At 38.1% G+C, this 26,451-nt stretch overlaps 1 protein-coding gene across 2 annotated transcripts in view; it reads right to left on the bottom strand.

The window, feature by feature from the left end:
- Window positions 1–26,451, bottom strand: part of CTNNA3 (catenin alpha 3) — a 1,978,275-nt gene that overhangs the window by 1,904,233 nt on the left and 47,591 nt on the right. For both annotated transcript variants that reach the window (XM_055425631.2, XM_055425630.2), the window contains exon 2: window positions 19,622–19,725. In XM_055425631.2, coding sequence (XP_055281606.2) covers window positions 19,622–19,720 — 99 coding nt within the window. In that variant the 5' untranslated portion in view covers window positions 19,721–19,725. The remainder of the gene's footprint in view (window positions 1–19,621; window positions 19,726–26,451) is intronic.

The raw sequence follows: 26,451 nt of genomic DNA on the forward strand, positions 1-26,451 counted from the left end.
ACAGTAGTTTGAGCATTCTTTGGCATTGCCTTTCTTTGGGATTGGAATGAAGACTGACCTTTTCCAGTCCTGTGGCCACTGCTGAGTTTTCCAAATTTGCTGGTATATTGAGTGCAGCACTTTCACAGCATCATCTTCAGGATTTGAAATAGCTCAATTGGAATTCCATCACTTCCACTAGCTTTGTTCATAGTGATTCTTCCTAAGGCCCTCTTGACCTCACATTCCAAGATGTCTGGCTCCAGGTGAGTGATCACGCCATCATGATTATATCTTGGTCGTGAAGATCTTTTCTGTACAGTTCTTCTGTGTATTCTTGCCACCTCTTCTTAATATCTTCTGCTTCTGTTAGGTCCATACCATTTCTGTCCTTTATCGAGCCCATCTTTGCATGAAATGTTCCCTTGGAATCTCTAATTTTCTTGAAGAGATCTCTTGTTTTTTCTATTCTGTTGTTTTCCTCTATTTCTTTGCATTGATTGCTGAAGAAGGTTTTCTTATCTCTCCTTGCTATTCTTAGGAACTCTGCATTCAGATGCTTATATCTTTCCTTTTCTCCTTTGCTTTTCACTTCTCTTCTTTTCACAGCTATTTGTAGGGCCTCTCAGACAGCCATTTTTCTTTTTTGCATTTCTTTTCCATGGGGATGGTCTTGGTCCCTGTCTCCTGTACAATGTCACGAACCTCCGTCCAGAGTTCATCAGGCACTCTATCTATCAGATCTAGTCCCTTAAATCTATTCCTCACTTCCACTGTATAATCATAAGGGATTTGATTGAGGTCATATCTGAATGGTCTAGTGGTTTTCCCTACTTTCTTCAATTTAAGTCTGAATTTGGCAATAAGCAGTTCATGATCTGAGCCACAATCAGCTCCTGGTCTTGTTTTTGCTAACTGTATAGAGCTTCTCCATCTTTGGCTGCAAAGAATATAATCAATCCGATTTTGGTGTTGACCATCTGGTGATGTCCATGTGTAGAGTCTTCTCTTGTGTTGTTGGAAGAGGGTGTTTGCTATGACCAGTGCATTCTCTTGGCAAAACTCTATTAGCCTTTGCCCTGCTTCATTTCGTGCTCCAAGGCCAAATTTGCCTGTTACTCCAGGTGTTTCTTGACATCCTACTTTTGTATTCCAGTCCCCTATATTACAAGAGATAAGGAAGGACATTACATAATGATCAAGGGATCAATCCAAGAGGAAGACATAACAATTGTAAATATCTATGCACCCTACATAGGAGCACTTCAATACATAAGATAAACACTAACAGACATAAAAGGAGAAATTAACAGGAAGAGACTTTAACACTGCACTCATACCAATGGACAGATCATCAAAACAGAAAATGAATAAGGAAACACAAGTATTAAATGATACATTATATGATATGCATCTCATTGATATCTTTAGGACATTCCATCCAAATGCAGAAGAATTCACATTCTTCTCAAGTGCACATGGAACATCCTCCAGGATAGATCACATCTTGGGTCACAAATCAAACCTCAGTAAATTTAAGAAAATTGAAATCATATCAAGCATCTTCTCTGACCACAACGCTATGAGACTAGATATCAATTATAAGAAAAAAAATGTAAGAAACACAAACACGTGGAGATTAAACAACACATTTCTAAATAACCAACAGGTTACTGAAGAAATCAAAACAGAAATCAAAAAATTTCTAGAAACAAATGGCAATGAAAACACGACAACTCCCAACCTATGGGATGCAGCAAAAGCAGTTCTCAGTGGGAAGTTTATAGCAATACACTCCTACCTCAAGAAACAAGAAAAACATCAAACAGACAGCCTAACTTCACACCTAAAAAAAATCAAAAAAGAAGAACAAAAAAAAAAACCCAAAATTAGGAGAAGGAAAGAAATAATAAAGATCTGAGCAGAAATAAATGAAAAAGAAATGAAAGAAACAATAGTAAAGATTAATCAAACTAAAAGCTGATTCTTTGAGAAGATAAACAAAATTGACAAACTTTTAGCCAGACTCATCAAGAAAAAAGAGTAAAGAATCAAATCAACAAAATTAGAAATGAAAAAGGAGAGGTTACAACAGACAATGCAGAAATACAAAGGATTATAAGAGACTATTATGAATAATTATACGGGAATAAAATGGATAACCTTGAAGAAATGGACAGATTCTTAGAAAAGTTCAATCTTCCAAGACTGAACCAGGAAGAAACAGAAATTACAAGCACTGAAATTGAAGCTGTGATCAAAAATCTCCCAAAAATCAAAAGCTCAGGACCAGATGGCTTCACAGGAGAATTCTATCAAACATTTAGAGAAGAGCTAATGCCTATCCTTCTGAAACTCTTTCAGAAAATTGCAGAGGAAGGAACACTTCCAAATTCATTCTACGAGGCCACCATTGCCCTGATACCAAAACCAGACAAAGACAACACAAAAAAAGAAAACTACAGGCTAATATCACTGATGAACATAGACGCAAAAATCCTCAACAGAATTTTAGCAAACAGAATTCAGCAACATATCAAAAATCTCACACACAGTGAACAAGTTGGGTTTATTCCAGGAATGAAAGGGTTCTTCAGTATATGCAAATCAATCAATCTGATATTGATAAAACTGAAAGATAAAAACCATATGATCATCTCAATAGATGCAGGAAAAGCCTTTGGCAAATTTCAGCTCCCATTTATGATTAAAACTCTTCAAAAAATGGGCATAGAAGAAACCTACCTCAACATAGTAAAGGCCATATATGATAAACCTACAGCAAATATTATTTTCAATGGTGAGAAACTGAAAGCATTCCCCCTAATATCAGGAACAAGACAAGGGTGTCCACTTTCACCATATTATTCAACATAGTTCTGGAAGTCCTAGCTACAGTAATCAGAGAAGAAAAAGAAATAAAAGGAATCCAGATTGGAAAAGAAGCAGTAAAGCTCTCACTGTTTGCAGATGACATGATACTATACAGAGAAAACCCTAAAGATACTGTCAGAAAATTACTAGAGCTAATCAGCGAATTCAGCAAAGTTGCAGGATACAAAATCAATACACAGAAATCAGTTGTATTTCTATATAATAACAACAAAAAATCAAAAAGATAAATTAAGGAATCAATCCCATTCACCATTGCAACGAAAGAATTAAATATCTAGGAATAAACTTACCTAAGGAGACAGAAGAACTGTACACAGAAAATTATAAGACACTGATGAAAGATATCAAAGAAAACATAAACATATGGAGAGATATTCCATGTTCCTGGGTAGAAAGAATCAATATTGTGAAAATGACTATACTACCAAATGCAATCTACAGATTCAATGCGATCCCTATCAAATTACCAATAGCATTTTTCACAGAACTAGAAGAAAAAATTTCACAACCCATATGGCAACACAAAAGACCCCAAATAGCCAAAGCAGACTTGAGAAAGAAGGATGGAGCTGGAGGATTCAACCTTCCTGACTTCAGATTATACTACAAAATCTACAGTCATCAAGACAGTATGGTGCTGGCACGAAAATAGAAATATAGACCAATGGAACAAGATAGAAAGCCCAGAAATAAACCCATGCACCTATGGGTACCTTATTTTTTACAAAGGAGGCAAGAATATACAATGGGGAAAAGACAGCCTCTTCAATAAATGGTGCTGGGGAAACTAGACAACTGCATGCAAAAGAATGAAATTAGAACACTTCCTAACACTATACACAAAGATAAAACTCAGAATGGATTAAAGATCTCAACGAGAGACCAGAAACTATAAAACCCTTAGAGGAAAACATAGGCATAACACTCGATGACATAAACAAAGCAAGATCCTCTATGACCCACCTCCTAGAGTAATGGAAATAAAAACAAAAGTAAACAAGTGGGACCTGATTAAACTTAAAAGCTTTTGCACAGCAAAAGAAACTATAAGCAAGGTGAAAAGACAACACTTGGAATGGGAGAAAATAATAGCAAATGAAACAACTGACAAAGGATTAATTTCCAAAATATACAAGCAGCTCATACAACTCAATACCAGGAAAACAAACAACCTAATCAAAAAGTGGGAAAAAGACTTAAACAGACATTTTTCAAAGACCTACAGATGGCTAACAAACACATGAAAAGATGCTCAACATCGCTCATTATTAGAAAAATGCAAATAAAAACCACAATCAAAAAGTTGACAAACAATAAATATTGGAGAGGGTGTGGAGAAAAGGGAACACTCTTGCACTGTTGGTGAGAACATAAATTGATACAGCCACTATGGGAGACGGTATGGAGATTCCTTTAAAAACTAGGAATAAAACCACCATATGACCCAGCAGTCCCACTCCTAGGCATATACCCTGAGGAAACCAGGGCTGAAAAAGACACATGTATCCCATTGTTCATTGCAGCACTATTTACAATAGCTAGAACATGGAAGCAACCTAGATGCCCATTGACAGATGAATGGATAAAGAAGTTGTGGTACATATACACAATGGAATATTACTCAGCCATAAAAATGAATGCATTTGAGTCAGTTCTGATGAGGTGGATGAACCTAGAACCTATTATACAGAGTGAAGTGAGTCAGAAAGAGAAAGATAAGTATCGTATTCTAACGCACATATACGGAATCTAGAAAAATGGTTCTGAAGAATTGATTTACAGGACAGCAATGAAGAAAGAGACATAGAGAATAGACTGATGGACATGGGGAGAGGGGAGGAGAAGAGGAGATGTATGGAGAGAGTAACATGGAAACTTACATTACCATATGTAAAATAGATAGCCAACGGGAATTTGCTGTATGGCTCAGGAATCTCAAACAGGGCACTGTATCAACCTAGAAGGGTGAGATGGGGAGGGAGATGGGAAGGAGCTTCAAAAGGGACGGGATATATGTATACCTATGGCTGATTCATGTTGAGGTTGTAAAGCAATTATCCTTCAACAAAATTAAATTTAAAAAAAAGAAATATAAGTGGTAAAACAAAAAAAAAACTCATAAAAAGAAAAAAGAGCAGGCACACAATTTTTGTTACTGAATTTCATTTCAAGTGAAAGGATAAAAAATCATATTAGGGCTGCCACAATAAAGTACAACAGAGTGAGTAGCTTAAAAAAGAGAAATTTCTCACAGTTATGGAGGCTAACAGTTCAAGGTCAAAGTGTCAACAGGACTGGTTTCTTAAACCTCCCTCATTGGCTTACAGGTGGTTACTTCTCACTGTGACATGTTCTTTTCTCTGTCCATACATCCCCGGTGTCTCTCTCTGTGTGTTCTAATCTTCTAAAATTGGATTAGAGCCCACCATCAAGATCCCATTTTAAACTCAATACCTCTCTAAAGACCCTACTTCAAAATACAGTCACATTCCAAGGTACTGAGGGCTTGGGCTTAACATATGAATTTAGGAGGAACACAGTGTAGTCTTCAACAGCCCTCACTTACAAATGATACAGAAAATATAAAACAACCATCATCTTTTAAAATATACTTTAGGATTTTGTTTGTTTGTTAGATTAACAATCACAAATAACTAGAGCTTGTAAGTAATCTTGGAGCTATTAAGGAATGATAACAAAGCACATGTAGATCCCACTCCAATTCCACTAGCTCTCTAGACCAAACAGATGGCATAACTGAGCAGATATTTACATGACAAACATATAAACAGCTGTAGCTAAATGTCCTACTCCAGAAAGCACACTTATTCCCAGAAAAAAAAAAATATATATATATATATATAAAGTTAAACATATCTAGGAAAAGATCACACACTGAGAATAACATCAAATATTAGTTTCTTGCCATTTTTATTTAGCTCCTTAAAACTCAAAATCAAACAAACAAAAAACAAAGCAAGTTTGGACTCTACCATTCATTTATTCAACAAATATTTATGGTGCACCTGCACTGCCAGGAAGATATGGCAGTGAGCTTCATTCTACTGAGGGGAGAGAGAATAAACAAACACAAAGATAATTGTATAGCGTAGTCGTGGTTATTGACATGTGCTGTGAAGAAACTAACAAGGGTATGGAAACAGATGAGAGATGGGAAATATAGATTTGGTATCAGAGAAGGCCTATATGATTAAAGAATAAGGACCCCAAGGAAGTAGAGAAGACTTTTGACTATCTGGGGGAAAATATTCCAAACAGAAAACGCAAGGTTTCCCAAATCAATTTTTGTTGGTATGTTCCAGGAGCAGCAGGAAGGCTAGTGTACCTCCCACAGAATGAGAGGAGAACATAAAAGATGAAGTCAGGCTGGCAGGCTACTTTGAGAGAATAGACAATATTGGGCAGGGATCTAGGAGAGGGGTGAAAAGTACTTCGGAGGTTGTTGCAGTAGCCCCAGTGGAGACCACCTTGGCTTGTTCCAGGGAGCAGTGGTAGAGCTGTTGAGAAGTGGCAGAATTCTGGTAAATCTGAAGTGAGTCAACAGGGTTTGCTCACAGATTGTATACGGATTATGAAAGAAACAGGAGTTCAAGAATAACTCTATGGCACATGACCTGAGCAACCAGGTATAGAGATAATATAACTTTAAAAGAGGAGGAATCAAGAGTTGAGCTCAGACATTTTAGGTTTGCCTATTAGAGTTACTAAATTGGAGACTAGTATACAATTCCACAGTGGTGAGAGGTATGTTTATTGTGATTTACATTTTCATTTTAACTACTCATGCATCAATGGTTTTGCTAGTCTTAATAAAAATTTCAAAGATATTTGAGAACATTATTTGTTTTCCAAAGTCATGAAACAATGAGATCTCGGAAAACAAAGGATAGCTAGAGAAGTTATAGGACTTAGCTTTGGGCACTCCCAACATTTAGAGGTAGGGCTTCCCTGGTGGCTCAGAGGTTAAAGTGTCTGCCTCCAATGCGGGAGACCTGGGTTCGATCCCTGGGTCGGGAAGATCCCCTGGAGAAGGAAACGCTAACCCACTCCAGTATTCTTGCCTGGAGAATCCCATGGACGGAGAAGCCTGGTAGGCTACAGTCCATGGGGTCGCAAAGAGTCGGACACGACTGAGTGACGGAACGGAATGGAACGGATCCCACAGGAAACCCAACCATGAACTCTATTAATCCTAGGATATATGGCTTTTGCCATTTTAAATGTAACTGTTTGGAAAAACACTTTTTTTATACAGAGCAATGATTCAGAGGCAAATGCAACCTTCAGTAAAAAAATGTAAAGTTAATGTTAATTATGGTCTCCTCCTCTCCAAGTGTTTTCAAAAATGAGGAGAAAAACTATCAAGATGCTGAATTAAGAAAACCAAGGAGAAATTAAATCCATGCTGCTATGTACACCTAAATCAAGCATTAATCTTTCTGGTGAATCAATAACCAATAGTTTTAGCAGAACTGATTTAAAGAAATGCTGAACAAGCAAAAGCAAAAGGATAATTTTTTTCCATCAGTAACCATTGACTGCTTGAAGGAAACCAAATAAGAAGCAAAAAATCCAATTAGCCCAAAGCTGGCCCTAAAATTGAAAATGAGTTGATCTCATATGTTGTAGTTCAAGCATGTCCATAGGGTCCCTTGGTCAATCCAGTCCATCATTCCACTTCCAGCAGAGATTGATGTGGGATATGGTTATGACCCCTAATTCTCTGTTCCAGCTTTTTAAAATAATCGTTTGTAACCTTTTAACCACAATATTGAATAAACTATGCCAATATGCTTTGCTAACACAAAATTATGAGGTTTTATATGAATTTAGGTGCTACTGCGGCTGCTGCTGCTGCTACTATCTGTCATCAAATTCATTTTTATCCATTTACTCTAGGCCATCAAATTTACTCCTGTTCTATACTAACATAAAACTCTTTTTTATTAAAGATGTCCAGGGAAAAATATACAAAAATCACCTGCTTCAAACATGAAAAAGAAATAACAAAAAGCCAGAAAGACCAAATGAGATAGTGATTAGATTTGTAGGACTCCATAGTCAAGAGTCTATAACAACACAATATGGTTTGAATATAACCCATCAGTGATTTAAATGATGATGTTCAATTTAAAATTGATTAGGCCATGTCCATCTTATTTCACATGATTGTCTCTAAGTTGAGAAAGCCATTTTTGCCTCATTTTTTTAAGTTGAATATTTAGTCACCAATCTTGAACCCTTTTGGCCAATGCTTGATTTATACATCTTAAAGTTCCTTCTTCAAAGCATCAGGATATTTCCATAGTCCTTTAATTTTAAAACACCATCAATTATAATATATACCATCAATTTAACCACTTATTTTCAGAATGCAAGTGTAGATAATATTTTGTCAGTAATGAACCTGTCAAATCCAAGGCTGAGCCATGAGTCATATTATACAAGGAAAGGAGAGAGCAGAGGAAAAAAAAAAAATACTGTCTTTGAGTTTCAAAGCTCACTTTCTTGCAGTCCTAAGCAAGAACAGTTGTGAAAGCCATTAGAGAAACAGAAAATTATTTTCTAAATTTATTAACTCCCATTAGCAGAAGCTGGATTTGATAGGCTAGAAAAACATAGTCATATGAAAACGATCTGGTGAGACAGGAAAAAGTAGGGACACTCTCCTTAACTAGCCCCAAGAGACTATGGAAAGAAGGAGCTCAGAGGTAAGAAAGACAAGCAAAATACCCTTCCTTATTTCCCCTCTCTGAACTCACCCATACTGGGTTGGGGTCGGGGTTGGGTGTAGTGCTCTTTTAGCATGATTGCGGGAAAACACTAAAAGCAGAGGGATTTGGCTCCATTTAGCTTTGGGACTCTGGAAGAAAAATGCCTCAGAAGCTGCCATGAACAAACCCTGGGGTAGCCATAGTGTAATCTTGGCATCACTGTGTAAATAGAAAAAAGGAAGGCCAGTTTAGCTTTCCTAAGCCACTCTTGATTCCCATGGAGTATGGATAAGACCCAGACCATCCTAGATACCCTGAAGGACAATCAAAGTATGACTGAATTGAAGATTGGTGGGCTTTCCCTGAGCCCACCATGGTGAGAACCAAGCAAAGGCTGACAGATAACATAATGCCAGACACTTGATGGAGGATGTAGCTGGGACTTGGCATGAAGTACCATCAAGGGCCAAGGTGAGGTTAAGGCATCTGTGGAGACCCATTGACCTTAAGCAGGCTGAAAAGAGCACTCTACAAATTGTATCAGCTATAGGACATATCAGAAAATGCACAGTGGTGCACAGAGGACTCATGCATGCATGGTAGTGGTCACCCCTCAAAGGTCAACATTCAGGAGAGCATTCCAGACCAGCCATCCAGCAGTAGTAGACACTAAGTGTCCAAAGGTTACCACAGGGATCCAAAGGCCCCATCCTCCATCTCCATGAGCTCACATAAACAACACTCTTCACCCCAACCACACATTTCTGATCCAAGAACCTGAGTAGTTACCAGAAAGGATTTATATTGCTGAATCATACCAGTTTGCCAATCTTATGGGCCCAATACAATTTAGACTGAGAGATTTATCCTAATCTCCAGGGAATGAGAGCTTATGAGGAATATCAAATCACTTATGAAAGATAGAAGAGCTTAAGTGTACTGTGGATAAATTTGTGATCCCCTACAAGTAACAAAAAGGAAAACTACATTAAAATGTTCATATCCATTCTATGATGCATTCAAATTTCAGAAATGTTAAAAAATATGATGGGGAGAAAGTAGAAAAATGTATCTAAACTGAAGAACTGAAGTATCTTGCAAGTCAGGGTTGAGAATGCAAATCGTTTCCTAAAAGAAGAAACCTCATGAAAATCACAAACCACATTTGCTAAGCCTTAATTTACAGAGCATTCAGTACTGTGAATATATACATACATATATATGTACAGTTGACCCTTAAACAACATGGGTTTGAACTACAAGTGTCCACTCAAATGTGGATTTATTTCAGTAGTAAATACTACATCTGAGGCTGGCTGAATCCACAGCTGCGGAACCATGAATACCTAGGAATCTTGGATGCAGAGAGCCAGCTGTAAGTTATATGCAGATTTTCAATTGCACAGAAGGTGAGTACTCCTAACCCCTGCATTGTCCAAAGGTCACCTGTATATACGAACTCAGCTATAACAAAGTTAAGCAACTTTACCAGAGATTATATATATATATATATATACACACACACATATATATGCCGAGACAAACTGTGTCATGGTTCCAAACATCCTAAAGGAGAAGCACTGCTGCTGCTGCTGCTGCTAAATCACTTCAGTCGTGTCCGACTCTGTGTGACCCCAAAGACGGAAGCCCACCAGGCTCCCCCTTCCCTGGGATTCTCCAGGCAAGAACACTGGAGTGGGCCGCCATTTCCTTCTCCAATGTGTGAAAGTGAAAAGTGAAAGTAAAGTCGCTCAGTCGTGTCCAACCCATAGCGACCCCACGGACTGCAGCCTACCAGGCTCCTCCATCAGTGGGATTTTCTAGGCAAGAGTACTAGCTCTTGAAAATCTCATTTCTCAGGCCATGCTTCCTAGTGTCCAAAAGCCAATTTCTGGGTAGAACATTATCACTTGGCATGAGACTAACCACAGGCTTGGAGAGAGAAGGGAGTGAGGGTGGCTAAGTCTAAGTGTGGGAAAGGTAAGTCTTCTTAAGAAGAAATTCACTGGTCACACAAGACAATCACTAAGGAATCCCCTTCAGAGACTCAACTGCAGAGCAATGAATGAGTATCAGTCAGGACTCTCCTGGTGACTTCACCATGTACACACCAGCAGGTAACTAAAGATACAGGGCAGTGATTTTCAACTCTGGCTACACAGGTTGCTATTTAAATTTGAAATTTACAGTCTCCTACACTAGCTTCTCAAACTTTAAAGTGATACAAATAACACAGGATCTTATTATACCATATATATATATATATACACATATATATTTTAGTAGAACAAAGAATATATTTCCAGTTGGTGATTTAATATACCTTTTCTTTTCACAGCCTATAGTTTTTATATTTTTTAACACCAAAAACATCTTGTATTGGGCATAGCCAATTAACAATGTTGTGGTAGTTTCAAGTGAACCAGCAAAGAGACTCAGCCATATATGTACATGTATCCATTCTCCCCTAAACCCACTTCCCTCCAGGCTGGCACATAACATTGAGCAGAATTCCAAGTGCTATACAATAGGTCTTTATTGGTTATCCATTTTAAATATAGTAGTGTGTACATATTTGATTCAGTGGATCGAGGACAGGTTCTGCATTTTTTAAGTTTCCAAATGAGCCTGATACTGGCAGTCCATGGACAATGCTCTGGCAGCAGCAAGGTCTACTTTAGTGACTGTACAATAGAATCACCTGTGAGGGTTTAAAAAATACTGTTAATGGGATCCTACTCTAGATATTCTGATTTGATTAGCCTGAGCTGTAGGCTGGGGCTATCAAGATGTTTATAAATTCCTCAGGTGATGCCCTTTTGCAGCTAGGGTTGAGAAAAACTGGTTACAGGTAATTGTAAAGGTAAACTTCGTGTGATGTAATACCACACTGTAATTTCAGGCTTGTGCATTATGAATCTCTTCCCTCATTTGCACTTCTTCCACCTAACGCTGGCAAACAAAACATGCCTTGGGTACTCAGAATCCTAGAGTCCACCATAATCTAATCCATACATAGATATATAACACCATAATCCAATACCATAACACTATAATCCATGCATAGATCCATAACATAGTGGCATGCTGGATAAAGGATAGCTGCAGAACATGGATCCCACCTCTCAGCTGCAGTAATTTTCCCAGAGCTGCTACTGATAGCCCCACTGGGATCTAGGAGAACTAAGCATATCACAAACAGAGCTGGTAAAGGAGGCTACCCCCAGGAACTCCTTATAAATTTAGTCAAGATGGACACTATCCAACCCTATTAGAAAGACAAAGAAGGGGCACCATTCTGGGACAAGCTTTGCTCCAGGAAGCAGAACCATGCTCACCACTGGCTAAGGTAATTGCCAGGCCAGCAATTTTCACACTGTAATCACCTGGGAGCTTTTAAAATTACTACCTGGTCCTACTCCCAAGGATTCTGATTTAATTAGTTTCCTGTGTGGCCTGAGCACTGGGAGGTTTATAAGCTCCCCCAGGTGAATTTAATGTGCAGTCAGGGTTAAAAACCACTGGGCTAACAGGATCTCAACACTAACAGAAATTTTCTGAATTGCCTAGTTAGTACACTTCCCCCAGTGAGGCTTTTGTGTCTCTCACAGGACTTAGCTACAAACCACTCCATCATAATTTATCTCACAAGGGCTCTCAACTGTGTGTGAGATATTGCACATTTCTTATCCTTCCTTAACCAGTGTGAGTGCAGAGTATCTCCAAGAGAAAATGATCAGTCTAGAGCAGGGGTCTGCAAATTAAGTGCCAAGAGCCAAATCTTGCCACTTACCTTTTTCTGCAAATAATGTTTTATTGGAACACAGTCACATTCACTTGTTTATATATTGTCTATGGCTGCTTTCAAACTAAAACAGAAGAGTAGTTATAACAGAAAATCTATGGCTGTTGTTGGGCTGCACACCACAGTCCTGCAAGCCTTGTAGTTACCCATCCTTCAGACTGAAGAAAAAGTCAGTAGACAGCGACAAAGACATCAATGGTTATTGGTCAGAGAGATCGTACACAAAAGTTCCTGGAGAAACACCCCACCCTTTACAGAAGACAGTGGGTAGGACATGGCAGCAGACTTCGCTACTACAGGGAGAAGAAGGCCATTGTTTATGGGGGGAACTGATGTCAGGTGGGATTCTCAGTTAACAAGGACTAATTAAGCCCTATAATTAAGAGGATTGGATCTAATGTGAGTGAATCAGGGACTGGTCAAGAAGGAGGGTCTACAGAAAGCAGAGAACACCCATCTTGAATGGCCTAACCACACAGCTATCAAAGCTGAAACTACTATCTGAACCCGGGCACAAAAGTTTGCCAACCACTGGTCTAGCAACATGGAGGTGTCAAGCTGCAGCAATATCTTCTGGGACAAGCTGAGTGTTCTAAAATAGACCAGAGGATTCTATGAAGGGCAGAATCATACCATAAGCAGTGAAAATGTCCACATCTAGGGGTACATGGACAGCTGAACCACAGTTGCTCCCATCAATCTAGCCATTTCTACTAAAATGGCAAGGGGACCTGGACTTATCATCTATACCACCTGGTTGCCTACACAACCAGTTTATAAGAATAAGATCTTATTTCACAGCTAAACTGGAAGTGGATATCTGTAAGATCAATCAGAATTTGTGGAGAAAAAGATTGAAAGAAAAAGTATTAATGGAAGTGAAGTGGATCAGAGGTAATCAGAGAACCCAGAACAACAAGGCAAAAACATTGGTGTATTTTAAAAAATCAGAGTCTGATAGAATAAAAGGTCTAGGAAGCAAGTTGAGAGGAAATGAACCATGTTCAGAGACAGACATCTGCCCACAGCTAAGTTCAAAGCTAAAAGGTTCTGGGGGGTGAGGAGGGGCCGGGGGGGTGCTTTCCTTGCATGTTCACCAGGCACATTCCCATGGACTTGTGCTATTTTAATCAGCTACTAGTTTTTCTTATCCTTATTTTAAGAAGTGGCTTCCTTTTTCTCAACTATTTTGTTTCTCAAGGAATATTGTAGCCTAACAACTTTCCCATGGGAGCAGTTTTCCAGCAGTAAGAGAATGCAGAAATTGAAGAATTTACTTTATAAGAAACAACTATACTGATCATCTTAAAATTTAAAACATTAAAGAGGAAGAATTAAGTTTATTTCTTCATCCCGTCATACAAATAACATCTTTATACTTACTATGCTTTGCACATTATATTTAATTTACTGACTTTCGAGGTTACTTGTTAAGATTATAGTCAAAACTCCAATATTTGCTTTTAAAGTAAGCTACAAGAACACTATATGTGCTCAGCCGTCTTTGAGATTTTCTTGGAACCTTCAAGATTAATTTTGACATGAATTCTATTGATAGGATAATCAGCAAGGATGCAAAAAAAAAAAAAAGAAGCTTGGAGATAAAACCAAAGAAATATAAGTAAAAGGCATCATGCTCATTCAAAATGACTCCTAAAATGACAGAAAACAACCACAAACAAATGAAAATTTTTCTGAAAGAAACAAAGGAAATTATATTCTAGGAAATTAAGAAGCCAAAGCAGGTCCTCTCCCTGCTACCTGGAAGTAAATCGAATCTCTCTGTAGACAATGGAAATAAACCCTTTGGGCATCAACATCTAAAATGGGGTATAGCAAAGAAGTCCTCCATAGGAGTCAAAGAGGAAAGAAAAACATGGTGCTTAGAAGAAGAATTAACAGTTTGTCATCCACACACTTAAGACAAGGAGAAGAGAGAAATTAGGAAAAGCTGAAAGGGGCTGTTCTCATAGGAATTTCATATGATTCTGCTGCTGCTGCTGCTGAGTCACTTCAGTCGTGTCTGACTCTGTGTGACCCCATAGACGGCAGCCACCTGGGGTCTGGCAGACCCCATAGACAGCTCCGCTGTCCCTGGGATTCTCCAGGCAAGAACACTGGAGTGGGTTGCCATTTCCTTCTCCAATGCATGAAAGCGAAAAGTGAAAGTGAAGTCGCTCAGTCGTGTCCAACTCTTAGCGACCCCATGGACTGCAGCCTAACAGGCTCCTCCATCCATGGGATTTTCCAGGCAAGAGTACTGGCGTGGGATGCCATTGGCAGATAGACTAGTCTGGGAGAATTGATGAGTCAAACATCAGAGGTTTCAAAAACTGGAGAGGAAGGTAAGAGCAGAAGAGAAGCTTTACAGGAAAATCTTCATTCTATAATAAGTGAGGGCCATTACAAGAACCCTTGATTACCGCTACTAATGGAACTTCTAAAGTTTCAGCCACTGATGAAGAGGTAGGAGGCCAGGGAATCAGATAACAAAGGAAGAAAAGCACCAGGGCTGTACGGTCGATGCTCAAGGAAACTGGAAACTGTGAGGTCCCACAGAGACTAGAGTATTATTTTGAGACTAGTTTGTGGTTTGGAAATTGGAAGGATCCATTAAAACCATGGTAACTAGGAAACCTATTGTCCCTCAATAGCATGAGTTTGTGGATACAAACTTGAAAATTGCTCCAACAGAACTCTCCTCTATATATCTACTTCTTTCTGTGTGTTGCTTGGCTTTGCACATGATATAACTGTTTAATGCTAGGTAACTGCTTAACTATACCCAAAGTCAATTCCCAAAAGAGACGATGGCAATAGGACCAATTTACCATCATACCCCAAAGACAGAGCTCTCATGCCAGACTGCCTCACAGGCTTCTTGCCAACCTATAATTGTCCATAAGTCAGTTGCCCACCCTGATAAGGTCAGATGTGATCAGAGTGGAAAGGTGATTAATCAGATGGAGACTTAACAAAAAAAGAACCCCTGAAAAGGAAGCAATGGGATGGTTTTCAGGGCTGTTCACAAATATTCCCATCCTCCTGGGCATAGAGCAAGATCACACATCTAGCATCCCCACTGAACACATGACTTGCTTTGACAAAAGCAATGTGAGTGGAACTGACATATGTCACATCCAGGTGGACAATTTAGGAGCCCTTGCACGATTCATAGTGTTCCCTTTCCCTGTTGTAACTATAGTGGAAATAAATATTGAGATGGAATATACATTAGCCTGGGTCCCTGAGTGCCTGAATTAAAGCAGAGACTTCCCAGCCAACTCACTTTAAACATGTAGCTTGAGCAGGAAATGAACCTTTGTTAAGTCAAAATCACTGCAAATGGTGATTGCAGCCATGAAGTTAAAAGATGCTTACTCCTTGGAGAGAAAGTTATGACCAACTTAGACAGCATATTAAAAAGCAGAGACATTACTTTGCCAACCAAGGTCTGTCTAGTCAAGGCTATGGTTTTTCCAGTGGTCATGTATGGATGTGAGAGTTGGACTATAAAGAAAGCTGAGCGCCAAAGAATTGATGCTTTTGAACTGTGGTGTTGCAGAAGACTCTTGAGAGTCCCTTGGACTGCAAGGAGATCCAACCAGTCCATCCTAAAGGAGATCAGTCCTGGGTGTTCATTTGTAGGACTGATGTTGAAGCTGAAACTCCAATACTTTAGCCACCTGATGCAAAGAGCTGACTCATTTGAAAAGACCCTGATGCTGGGAAAGATTGAGGGCAGGAGAAGAAGGGGATGACAGAGAATGAGATGGTTGGATGGCATCACTGACTCAATGGACATGAGTTTGGGTGGACTCCGGGAGTTGGTGATGGACAGGGAGGCCTGGCGTGCTGCTGTTCATGGGGTCACAAAGAGTCGGACAAAACTAAGCGACTGAACTGAACTGAACTGAAGCCTCAAGAGATTTGGAGGTTGCTTTATCACAGCATAGACTAGCTTATGCTGACTGATAAAAAATTGAGCAGATATTCTTAAACTTGACCCAATGCATATTATAGAGTATATAAAAGCCATCCCTAAGGGACTCCCAGAGATAGATGTGAAACACTATCGAAGTGAAAACCGCAAAAAGGCTAAGAGGTCCTACAAGAGTTAAAAGTGACAGACAGAGTAATAATGTTTATTACTATTGATCTAACTCTATATTTACCACTTGAAAACAGGAAATATATTTATATCAGAAAATATATTTGAAACTTTGCCCCCCCAAAAGATCTTCTGTCTTCATTGGAGATAACATTATGAGGAGCTTGTTATTGTTCTTATCTTCAGTTCAGTTCAGTCGCTCAGTCGTGTTCGACTCTTTGCGACCCCATGAATCACAGCACGCCAGGCCTCCCTGTCCATCACCAACTGCCGGAGTTCACTCAGACTCATGTCGATCGAGTCGCTGATGCCATCTAGCCATCTCATTCTCTGTCGTCCCCTTCTCCTCCCGCCCTCAATCCCTCCTAGCATCAGACTCTTTTCCAGTGAGTCAACTCGTCGCATGAGGTGGCCAAAGTATTGGAGTTTCAGCCTCAGCATCAGTCCTTCCAATGAACACCCAGGATGGTCTCCTTTAGGATGGACTGGTTGGATCTCCTTGCAGTCCAAGGGACTCTCAAGAGTCTTCTCCAGCACCACAGTTCAAAAGCATCAATTCTTCGGTGATCTTTCTTCACAGTCCAATTCTCACATCCATATATGACCACGGGAAAAACCATAGCCTTGACTAGATGGACCTTGGTTGGCAAAGTAATGTCTCTGCTTTTTAATATGCTATCTAGGTTGGTCATAACTTTCCTTCCAAGGAGTAAGCGTCTTTTAATTTCCTGGCTGCAATCAGCTTATTTTAAGGGATTTTAAATTAGCAATGCATGATACAGGATGCTCCGGGCTGGTGTACTGGGATGAACCAGAGGGATAGGATGTGGAGGGAGGTGGGAGGGGGGTTTAAGATGGGGAACACATGTACACCCGGGGCAGATTCATGTCAATGTATGGCAAAACCAATACAATAATGTAAAGTAATTAGCCTCCAATTAAAATAAATTAATTAATTTTTAATTAATTAATTAATTCTTACAGAGTAGGACACGACTGAAGCAACTTAGCAGCAGCAGCAGCAGCTCACATCCTACATGAATCTGACACATAGCAAATTATATTTTGTGGCAAATAAGATTATAGACAGGTCCATTATGTAACAACTGTAGCATGCTTTAGCAGTTTATATCTCCTTCAGAGAGTATACAACATAGAGATGTAAATTCTTTTAATCGCAATTCTGCATAAATAGACTGTCTGCACTGCATTGCCAAACTTGGATCTTGAAAGTGATAAAGTACAGATGCCTACAGTTGCAATCATAAAAATGTAATTGCTGAGAAAAAAATTATTTCTGATCCATTGGAGGAATTTATTACAGAAGGATGCAACTGTGTAAGTTATCACACACAGAAAATGAAAGTGAATGACTGAAATATATCCGAGCCTGAACATCCCTGCAAAATGACCTAGTGATTTACCTGTGCCCAAAAGAAAAAAAATAGATTAAAGATAAATCAAGTTTGGTCAGAAAGACTGGTAACTATAAAAAGAGCAGAATAAAGATTTATGAATCAATGAATTTAGAAGTCAGAGTGACATAATAGTATCTATGACCAATTACTCCAAAAATTAAAATGTAATTTTGACTTTGAGTTATATACAGAGATGGTAAGTAATTTCTGTGCAACATTGAAAGCAAAGGAATATAACATGAAGATAAATAATGATGAAAGTTGAGACTTTTTTAATGCGATTACTAAATGATAACTTTATCTGGTGGTATTATGAACTCAAAGATCATTAACTTCTTTTGGAATGCTTTCCACTATAATCAGAGACTATATTACATGCTTAAAATAAATAATGTAACAATTTCAAATTAAACACTCTTTGAAAAAACAGAATGTGATGAAATATTTAGTATGATGCTATTCTAGTAAGAAATCTTTTATTTAATGTAATTTTTTATTGTATTGACAGGTAATAAATGATCAAAGTGACAAGAAGGTTGTTCATCAAATCCAAATTAATGACTCTGACTTTGAAATGTACTGGTTTTTTGTAAGGAGAATCCCATTATAATGAAAATCAAGAGCTTGGGCAAATAATTTTGTTGTACAAAAATTCTCTTTTTAACATGAGACCATTCTGTGGGTGGCAAAGATAGGGACTTCAGTGAAGTTTCAGAGTCATCTAATATCAATTTCATACCAGATATTAGTGTCTGATAGACTGCCAAAGTTCATGATTAAGCTATCATCAGTGGGGCACGTTTTAAGTCATCTTTCCAGTAGGAGATACGCTAAGTAAAAATATATACAAAGCTTATTCTTAGAGCTACTCTCCTCCCCATCATCCACCTCACAAAGAACACAAGCAGAAAATATTTAAATTATCAGAGGTAAGGTCAGTGTCATTTCTCACTTAAGAATCCCTAGAGTACTTCAAGTCCTTAGAAAAAGGGACAATTTGTCTTAGGGGGTATGATGGAAGGTAAGCCTAAAGAGGAGTTTTCTCACAAATATGGGGTTAAAAACAAAAAATTTAAATCTATACTATAGTGTAAGTTTCTCCAAGCTCTGCTCTAAGAAAAGCCAATAAATAAAACCTGGGCTTACATAATAAAGTCAGAGAATCATTATGCATATTATCAAGGAATTATTCACTTTATGGAAAGATTTTATCATAGAATAACTTAAATATCTGCTTTTCTCATACATTTTGGTATTTTTAAAATAATTTCCTATTTGACAGATGAGCCACCATGTGCTCTGAGGCAAGTCACTGAAATTCTCCAGGTTGTCTCTAGCTGTTTCCTCTTCTGTATAATAAGAATGGTTTTAACCATGCTGCCTGCCTCACTCAGTTTTCATAACAATTGAACAAGATAATTTGCATAAAAGATACTTTCAAAACTGCATATGCACATTATTACTTTTTTGCTTTTTAAAGAGAATCTGGGGAGGAACTTTCAGAATGTTATCATCATTATCACTAAATAGATACTTTGGTACACTTTAAAACATTTTAAAAGACAATTTTGGATAACATATCTTTCTATAAAAATCAAATCTTCCCATTATTTATTTTTCCTATGTTTCTTAGTACTTTTTCAGTTACTATTCATTGTAATTTCCATGTTATCCATACCTGGATTATGAGAGGCTCCAGTAGTTTCTCTACAGTGAACGTCTGCACCCGCAGATCCTGAGGATTGATACTCAGTGTGATTGGTGTTTCAGCTGACATGCTGCCTAAGCACAAAAACAAAAAGACATTTACTAATAAAGAAAAAACACTTTCTAGAGGAAAGCACTAATGAAAATCATAGCATATGTGTGATGAGTATTCAAGCACCTCCTCCTGCTATCAGCTGCAGCCCTCAGAGGACAAAGGTGCCAAGTCCACCAACAGAGAAACAAGATATTCCCGACTGTTTTCTCAGGTCATGTTTCTGGGCTTGGGGCCTCTAACAAATTAATTTATGCTAGTTTGTTCATGATAAAAATTATAACCCAGCAAAGGTGAGTTTGCATTTGATCAGGAGTCTTAAGTAAAAAATCAATGGCTGAGATGGTGAGAGATATCTTGCAGCAAACACATGCTTTGATTTCCATGAAATCATAAGCACTAAGGCAGCCAGAACCCGTATTTTGCCTGTTGTTAATGATCATTCAGATGAGGAATCAGGTAGGACTTTGGAAGAAATTATATATCTCTCTATTTGGGGAATTATTTGAGGGTTTTGATTTGGAGAAGAAAGTTTGGGGCAATTTACTTTACAGAAAAGAAACTAACATATTAGCATAGTTATTATAAAAAGAAAGCCAAATCTTCATATTTGGGCAAGACAAAATAAGAAAAACATTGCAAACCATTCTTTCAGACCTTAATATAAATCTTAAATGTTGGTTCAGTGAGATTTTTTAATAAGAATACATATATAGCAAGTGACCATGTATAGAATTTCATAACATATTCAAAGTAACACATCAGCCATGAAGACTATTACCCAAATTTCTAAGCCCACAATCTATATTAACTTATTCACAGTCAGTAATCACCCAGGAAGTATTTACTGAGGGTTCACAGGATAACAGTAAGAAACACATCTATCCTATACATAACTTGGCCTATTATTAGCCTATAAACTATTATAGTCTATTGAAGTGTGTGTTACCATCAATGCACAAATCTTTCCATTTAGTTGTTACCTATTTTCTTTCAAAGTTTCTTCCAAACTTTCTTCCAAGTTTCTTATTTTCTTACAAAGTCCATTCGTAAAACCAAGGTCGAATGGACTACAGATAGATGAATAAGTGAAAGAATGACACATTTTCATGAAATCATGTTTATCCCAGAATCAGTCCTTTCAACACTCCTGTCAATCTCAGGGATTCTAGGAAAGAGTAGTGTTCTTTTTTCTATACCTCTTCCTCCAACCCCCAAGGGAAGTCAGAATCTCAGGGTAGGACCCATGTTCCCTCCAACTCCTTGCCCTGAGAGTCTACCCCTATTCTCCTCCTACCTTTCTCAGCTCCCACTGTTTTAGTTCCACAAATTCAGCATCTCTCTGCCCTTCAGCCTCTCACGCTCTCTCAAATCCTTCCCCTGGATCCATAAATATTTCAGTGTATAATCATGATCTCTTCATGTACATGTAACTGAAAAGATCAGTGCTTCACTAAGCCTACACTATATGCCTGATGCATGTGCCAGAGAGAGAGATGCACAAACAAAACCACCCTGTACAAAAATAAATCTTCCTTATTGGCTCTTTTCTTGATGTAATTTAATTCTTAGATAATAATAATTTGTTAAATAGAGGCAAATACTATAGAGACTAGAAATCTTACTGCTTTCCAAATATATGCCACATGGCTACATTCCATGACTCTCTTCCCACAAAAATGGATATGTGAAGTATTCTTGAGAATAATAAGAATACGCCAAAGGCTGTCTCCAGTGACTCAACAGAGAAATTTGTACATATAGTCAAAATTGTGATTTCAAATAAACTTATAATCAAACATACTCATAATTAATATTTATAATTCTTTCATATATCTTATTAAAAGCAAAGATAATTATGCTGAAAATTTCAAGTGAAACAATTATGACAAATCTAATAATTTAAGAAAGCATTTAAGTACAATTACATCTCCAAAATTGAGTATACTATTAAAAATACTAACACTGTACATACTAATCACTTTGTGTATAGTATCAAAACATTTTCTAGTTAACTGAGGAAACTGACTTGGAGATCAAGGCAATAATCGGCATCAAACTGCAGAATTTTGCAAATGAAGTCAAAGCAAGGTCAAAGTCTGAAGAGTTTTTACCAACCTTTTGTAGCCATAATGCAATGTGAATCCAAAACAAAAATCCTGCTAGGGTATCGGTATTATAACCCAGGGCATTTGCATTTTATAATCCACAAAATTTTAAGTGTTAGAAAGTACCTCTGAAACAATTCAAGGACACCTCCTACAGCATCCTTCATTTCAACAATGTACTGGGAAATGAGATGCTCACTATACCATTAGATGCCAGTGATTACTTTTATAATGTTCTTCCTCATGTTGAGTTGAAATCTGAAACTTTTTAACTTCTAACCACTAGAGATAGTTTTATAAAGTGGGAAAGGTTCAGGTTTGGAAACAAGCATACTAGATTAAACCCCAATTTTCAGAATTTAAGGGAGGAAAACAAATCTCTTGACAGCAGTAACAGATGTCTCCAGGGACAGTCTGTAAGGCAGAACAAAGTATCATGTGGATACTTCCTTTCTTCCCAGGTTGCCTTTGTCCATACGCCTAAATTTTCTTTACTCCACTTTATTCCTTGCTTTAAATTGAGCTTATAGCAATTTAAAACTCATTCAGTTTAACAAGTATTTCACTTTTAAGTGAAGTTAACTCTGAGAGGTCATGGGGGATACACATTCTATTAATGCTTCAGAAGAGTCCATGACACCAAGGTGATATGTCCTCCCAGAGCTCATATGTACCCTTTCTGACACACTCAGTACCCCCAACTCTCTACTTAGTCCAAGTCCACTTCCAATGCCTATGCCAGCCTCTTTCTGCAACCCAAACTTCTAAGTGCAAATGACAACATGCCCATCCCTATACCTGAGAGGTAGCCAAGAGGCAGCTGTTTGCTAATGAGTATTATGGAACTCAGACATGCAAGTTGTCCATCTGCATGTACTCAAGGCCTCTCAAGTACAAGATAGAGCCAGAAGTGGAAAGGAAAGGAAGCTGACCATCAAGGACATCACCTCATTCTAACAGGAAACGTCAAGGAATAAAGAATTCTGAATCCAGATCTATATCTTTCAGGTCAATTTGGAGGTATATTTCTCACGGTAGAAAGATAAGAGGATAGAACCTATTTTAGCAACTTGTTAGCTTGATTTGTGGAGAAGGCAATGGCAACCCACTCCAGTGTTCCTGCCTGGAGAATCCCAGGGATGGGGGAGCCTGGTGGGCTGCCGTCTATGGGGTCGCACAGAGTCGGACACGACTGAAGTGACTTAGCAGCAGCAGCAGCAGCAGCTTGATTTGTAGCTTTCACATATGTAAGTATGGTATGCAGGCCTCCATGTATATTTTCATTCTGCACACTACAAATGTTAAGGACAGAACTACCCAAACTTTCTAGCACTCCATATCAACAAGTTCTGCCCTTTTAGTCAGATCTGCTCTTTCATTCTATCCTCAATCTTCTAAAACATGCAGTTAACACAGAGGTATGGTAAAAAGTCATCAGTTCTTCCACGTTTAGGGAGACTTTCAAGCTTCTGCAACAAAATTACTTCTCTTTTCCTCTCTGTTTCCCCCTCATTCAAATGCTCTCTGTTGTTACTTTTTTCTTAAGTTTACTTGTTTCCATGCAAGAGTTGTTATCCGTTGCATATATTTCTTTACTCCTTTTATTAAAATTATTTTTGTGAACATTCAGCATTATGTTCATGAGAAAAAAAACAATTTAAATACTCAAAAACACAACAAAATTCACAATTTATTGATATTTATGAAGATTACTTAAACTGTTTTTCCATGTACCTATGTTTATTATTACTTATTTATTATTGACCCTTTCTCATGTGATATTCTCTAGATAATCATTATGCATCATCTCTATTAACATGGTTCTTTCTATGCCCTAATTATTGTCATGACATTAACACACACACACATACATATGTGTGTGTACACATTCACATGTGTTTGATGGCTTTATCTGAGAATAGATTTCTTTCCTTCAAGTTTAAATGATGGTGTCAACAATTCTTCTACCAAAAGAATCTTTGGGCTTCATGAGATCCATTCGGGATCTCATTTAGTGAAATAGAAAAGAGAAATACTTTTAGTAGGTCACAATCTCCACTATCTTCAGTGGTAAAGAATCTGCCTGCCAATGCAGGAGATGTGGATTTGATCCCTGGGCTGGGAAGATCCCCTGGAGAAGGAAATGACAACCCACTCCAGTATTCTTGCCTGGGAAATCCCATGGAGAGAGGAGCTTGGCAGGCTACCGTCCATGGGGTCACAAAAGAATTGGACATGACTTAGTGACAAAACAACAAAAAAATCCCACGATCATCACAAATGTTAATATTAGCTGACACTTTACTTTCAAAATATCAGAAGAAAGGATATCCAAGTACTGAGATAGTTTCATCAAAGAGAACATTTATTTTAATTATCATTAAAAATTTATATTGAATACATAACTAAAGCAGGCTTCACTCTCCCCCATCAAGATCCCTTAGAAGGGTTCGCTGAATATGGTTAGGAGTAATGTGAAGGTGTGGAACCAAATGTTAATTGACCAAAAAATCATCTAAATTATAATAAACAGGTTTAAGTAAAGAAAAGGAAAATGGGGAGTGGGGGATTTACTGCATAATATTATCACAGTTGATTTTGTATAATTAAGTCTTAGCTAGAGTGAAACCAAATGGAAAGGTTTGGTTTAAAAATTTTTTTTAAATTTCCACTATAATTTTAAAAATTTCCACTATAATGTCTAAACGTAGCTATTTTCCAAGTGCCCTTCCATCCCCACCCCAAACCCCTATTTCCATGCTTCCAATGCAATCATCTACTGGATTGTTTGTCCTGTCAAGAAAGAAATACACACATCTTTTACTCATTTGGTGAGCAAAAGGATCTTAGGTTTGTCAGAGTCAATAAAACCAAGCAATTGTCTAATAATTGAATTTCTCTCTTTTCAGATGTTCTTCTTACACTTTACAAATACTTTCCATGTATTTGTTAGTGTAAGCTCTTCTACCTTGCCTTTTGGTCAGTTATAAGGCCTAAATGATTTGAGATCAGAGGCACCCCTAGACTATAAGGCACCATTCATTTATTCACTAATTCAACTTATATTTATTGTTTCTACTTTGTGCTAGTCATGGGCAAGGAGAGAGCATAAACAATAAACCTAATAACAGGAACATTGTTTAGTACCTTAGAAAAAGACATGCTAGCAAAAAAGAAAAAGTAAAACGGAGTAAGTATTAAGAGAGTTGGGAGCAGATTGCAATATTAAATAAGATCAATATTAACCTCAATGAGAAGAGTACATTTGAGCAAAGACTTCAAGAGGTTAGGAAATTAGCCAAGCAGAGGTCTGGGAGAAGAGCATTCTAGGCAGAGATAACAACTGGAGAAAAAAACTAATGACAGGAGAGTATTGTCATGTTTGCAGATGAGCAAGGAGGCCAGTGTAAGTGGGTTGGAGTGAACTACAAAAAGCATAGTAAAAGAGAGGGTCAGAATGATAATGGAGTTAGTCAAGGGGGGTGCAGGGGGGAACCACAGATCATATGAAACCATGAGACATAGTGCAGGGGTTCGAATACTAGAAAAACGTAATCTGTTTTATATTTTGAAAGGATCACTCTGATGAATAAAAGGAAGTATTGAGGGCAAGAGCAAAATTAGGGACACTATTGGGAAACTTCTGTAGTGACCCCAATGAGAGAGAATAATGGCCTAAACCTGACTGGTGGCAGCAGAAGTGAACAGAAGTGATCAGATTGTAGACAATTGTGAACCAATAGGAATTCCAGACAGATTGAACAGAGGATAAAAAGAACTCAAGATATCTTTAAGTTTTTTGTCTGAAGCAACTGGAAGGATGGTATTGCCATTAACTGAGGTAGGGATGCTGCAGGAGGAACAGGAAGATGAAGAGCCCAGTTTGGGACATGAATTGAGATACATACAAATTTAAGATGTATGTAGACATCCAAGTAAAGATGTTATTAGTAAGTAGGCAGTTAGATATATGAAAATAGAGTTTGGGAGAGAAGTCTGGGATCAAAATACAGATTTCAGGGTTGACAACATAAAGACAGATGAAATTAGACAACCAAGGAGGATGTGGACCAGAAAGAGACGCGGAGTCAAAGGATTATTGTGAATGAATGGAAATAGAGGCAGCAGTACTCAGAGGTTTAGAGAAGTAAGATTTGCTTTGAGTGAAGTAGTAAAATCTGAGTCTTTCAGGCAGACCAATTAGAAAAAGCCCTGTAGGTGTTAGCAGGAAGGCCCCCAGTTGGTCCAGTAGAGGGAGGACTAGATTTCAGCTCCACTCAGCCCCTCAGCAGGGCAACAATGCAGCAGCCAGTGTGAGAACAATTGCAGCTTCTCCATTCTCACTGTCTGCGAAAAGATTCTTAAATTCTCCTACATTTCATCACCATTGGATCTCAGTAATTAAGAGGATTGGCTTTGAAGTTGGTCTGGGTGAGACTCTAGGCTCTGCTCACTGATGACTTTAGGCAAGTTGGTGAACCTTACTACACATCAGCTTTCTCATAAAAGGAGTACGTCAAGGCTATATATTGTCACCCTGCTTATTTACCTTATATGCAGAGTACATCATGAGGAACGCTGGGCTGGAAGAAGCACAAGCTGGAATCAAGATTGCAGGGAGAAATATCAATAACCTCAGAT

This window comes from Moschus berezovskii, chromosome 12, assembly GCF_049115385.1.
Source record: "Moschus berezovskii isolate FMDL1 chromosome 12, NW_MosBer_1.0, whole genome shotgun sequence".
NCBI lineage: Eukaryota > Metazoa > Chordata > Mammalia > Artiodactyla > Moschidae > Moschus > Moschus berezovskii.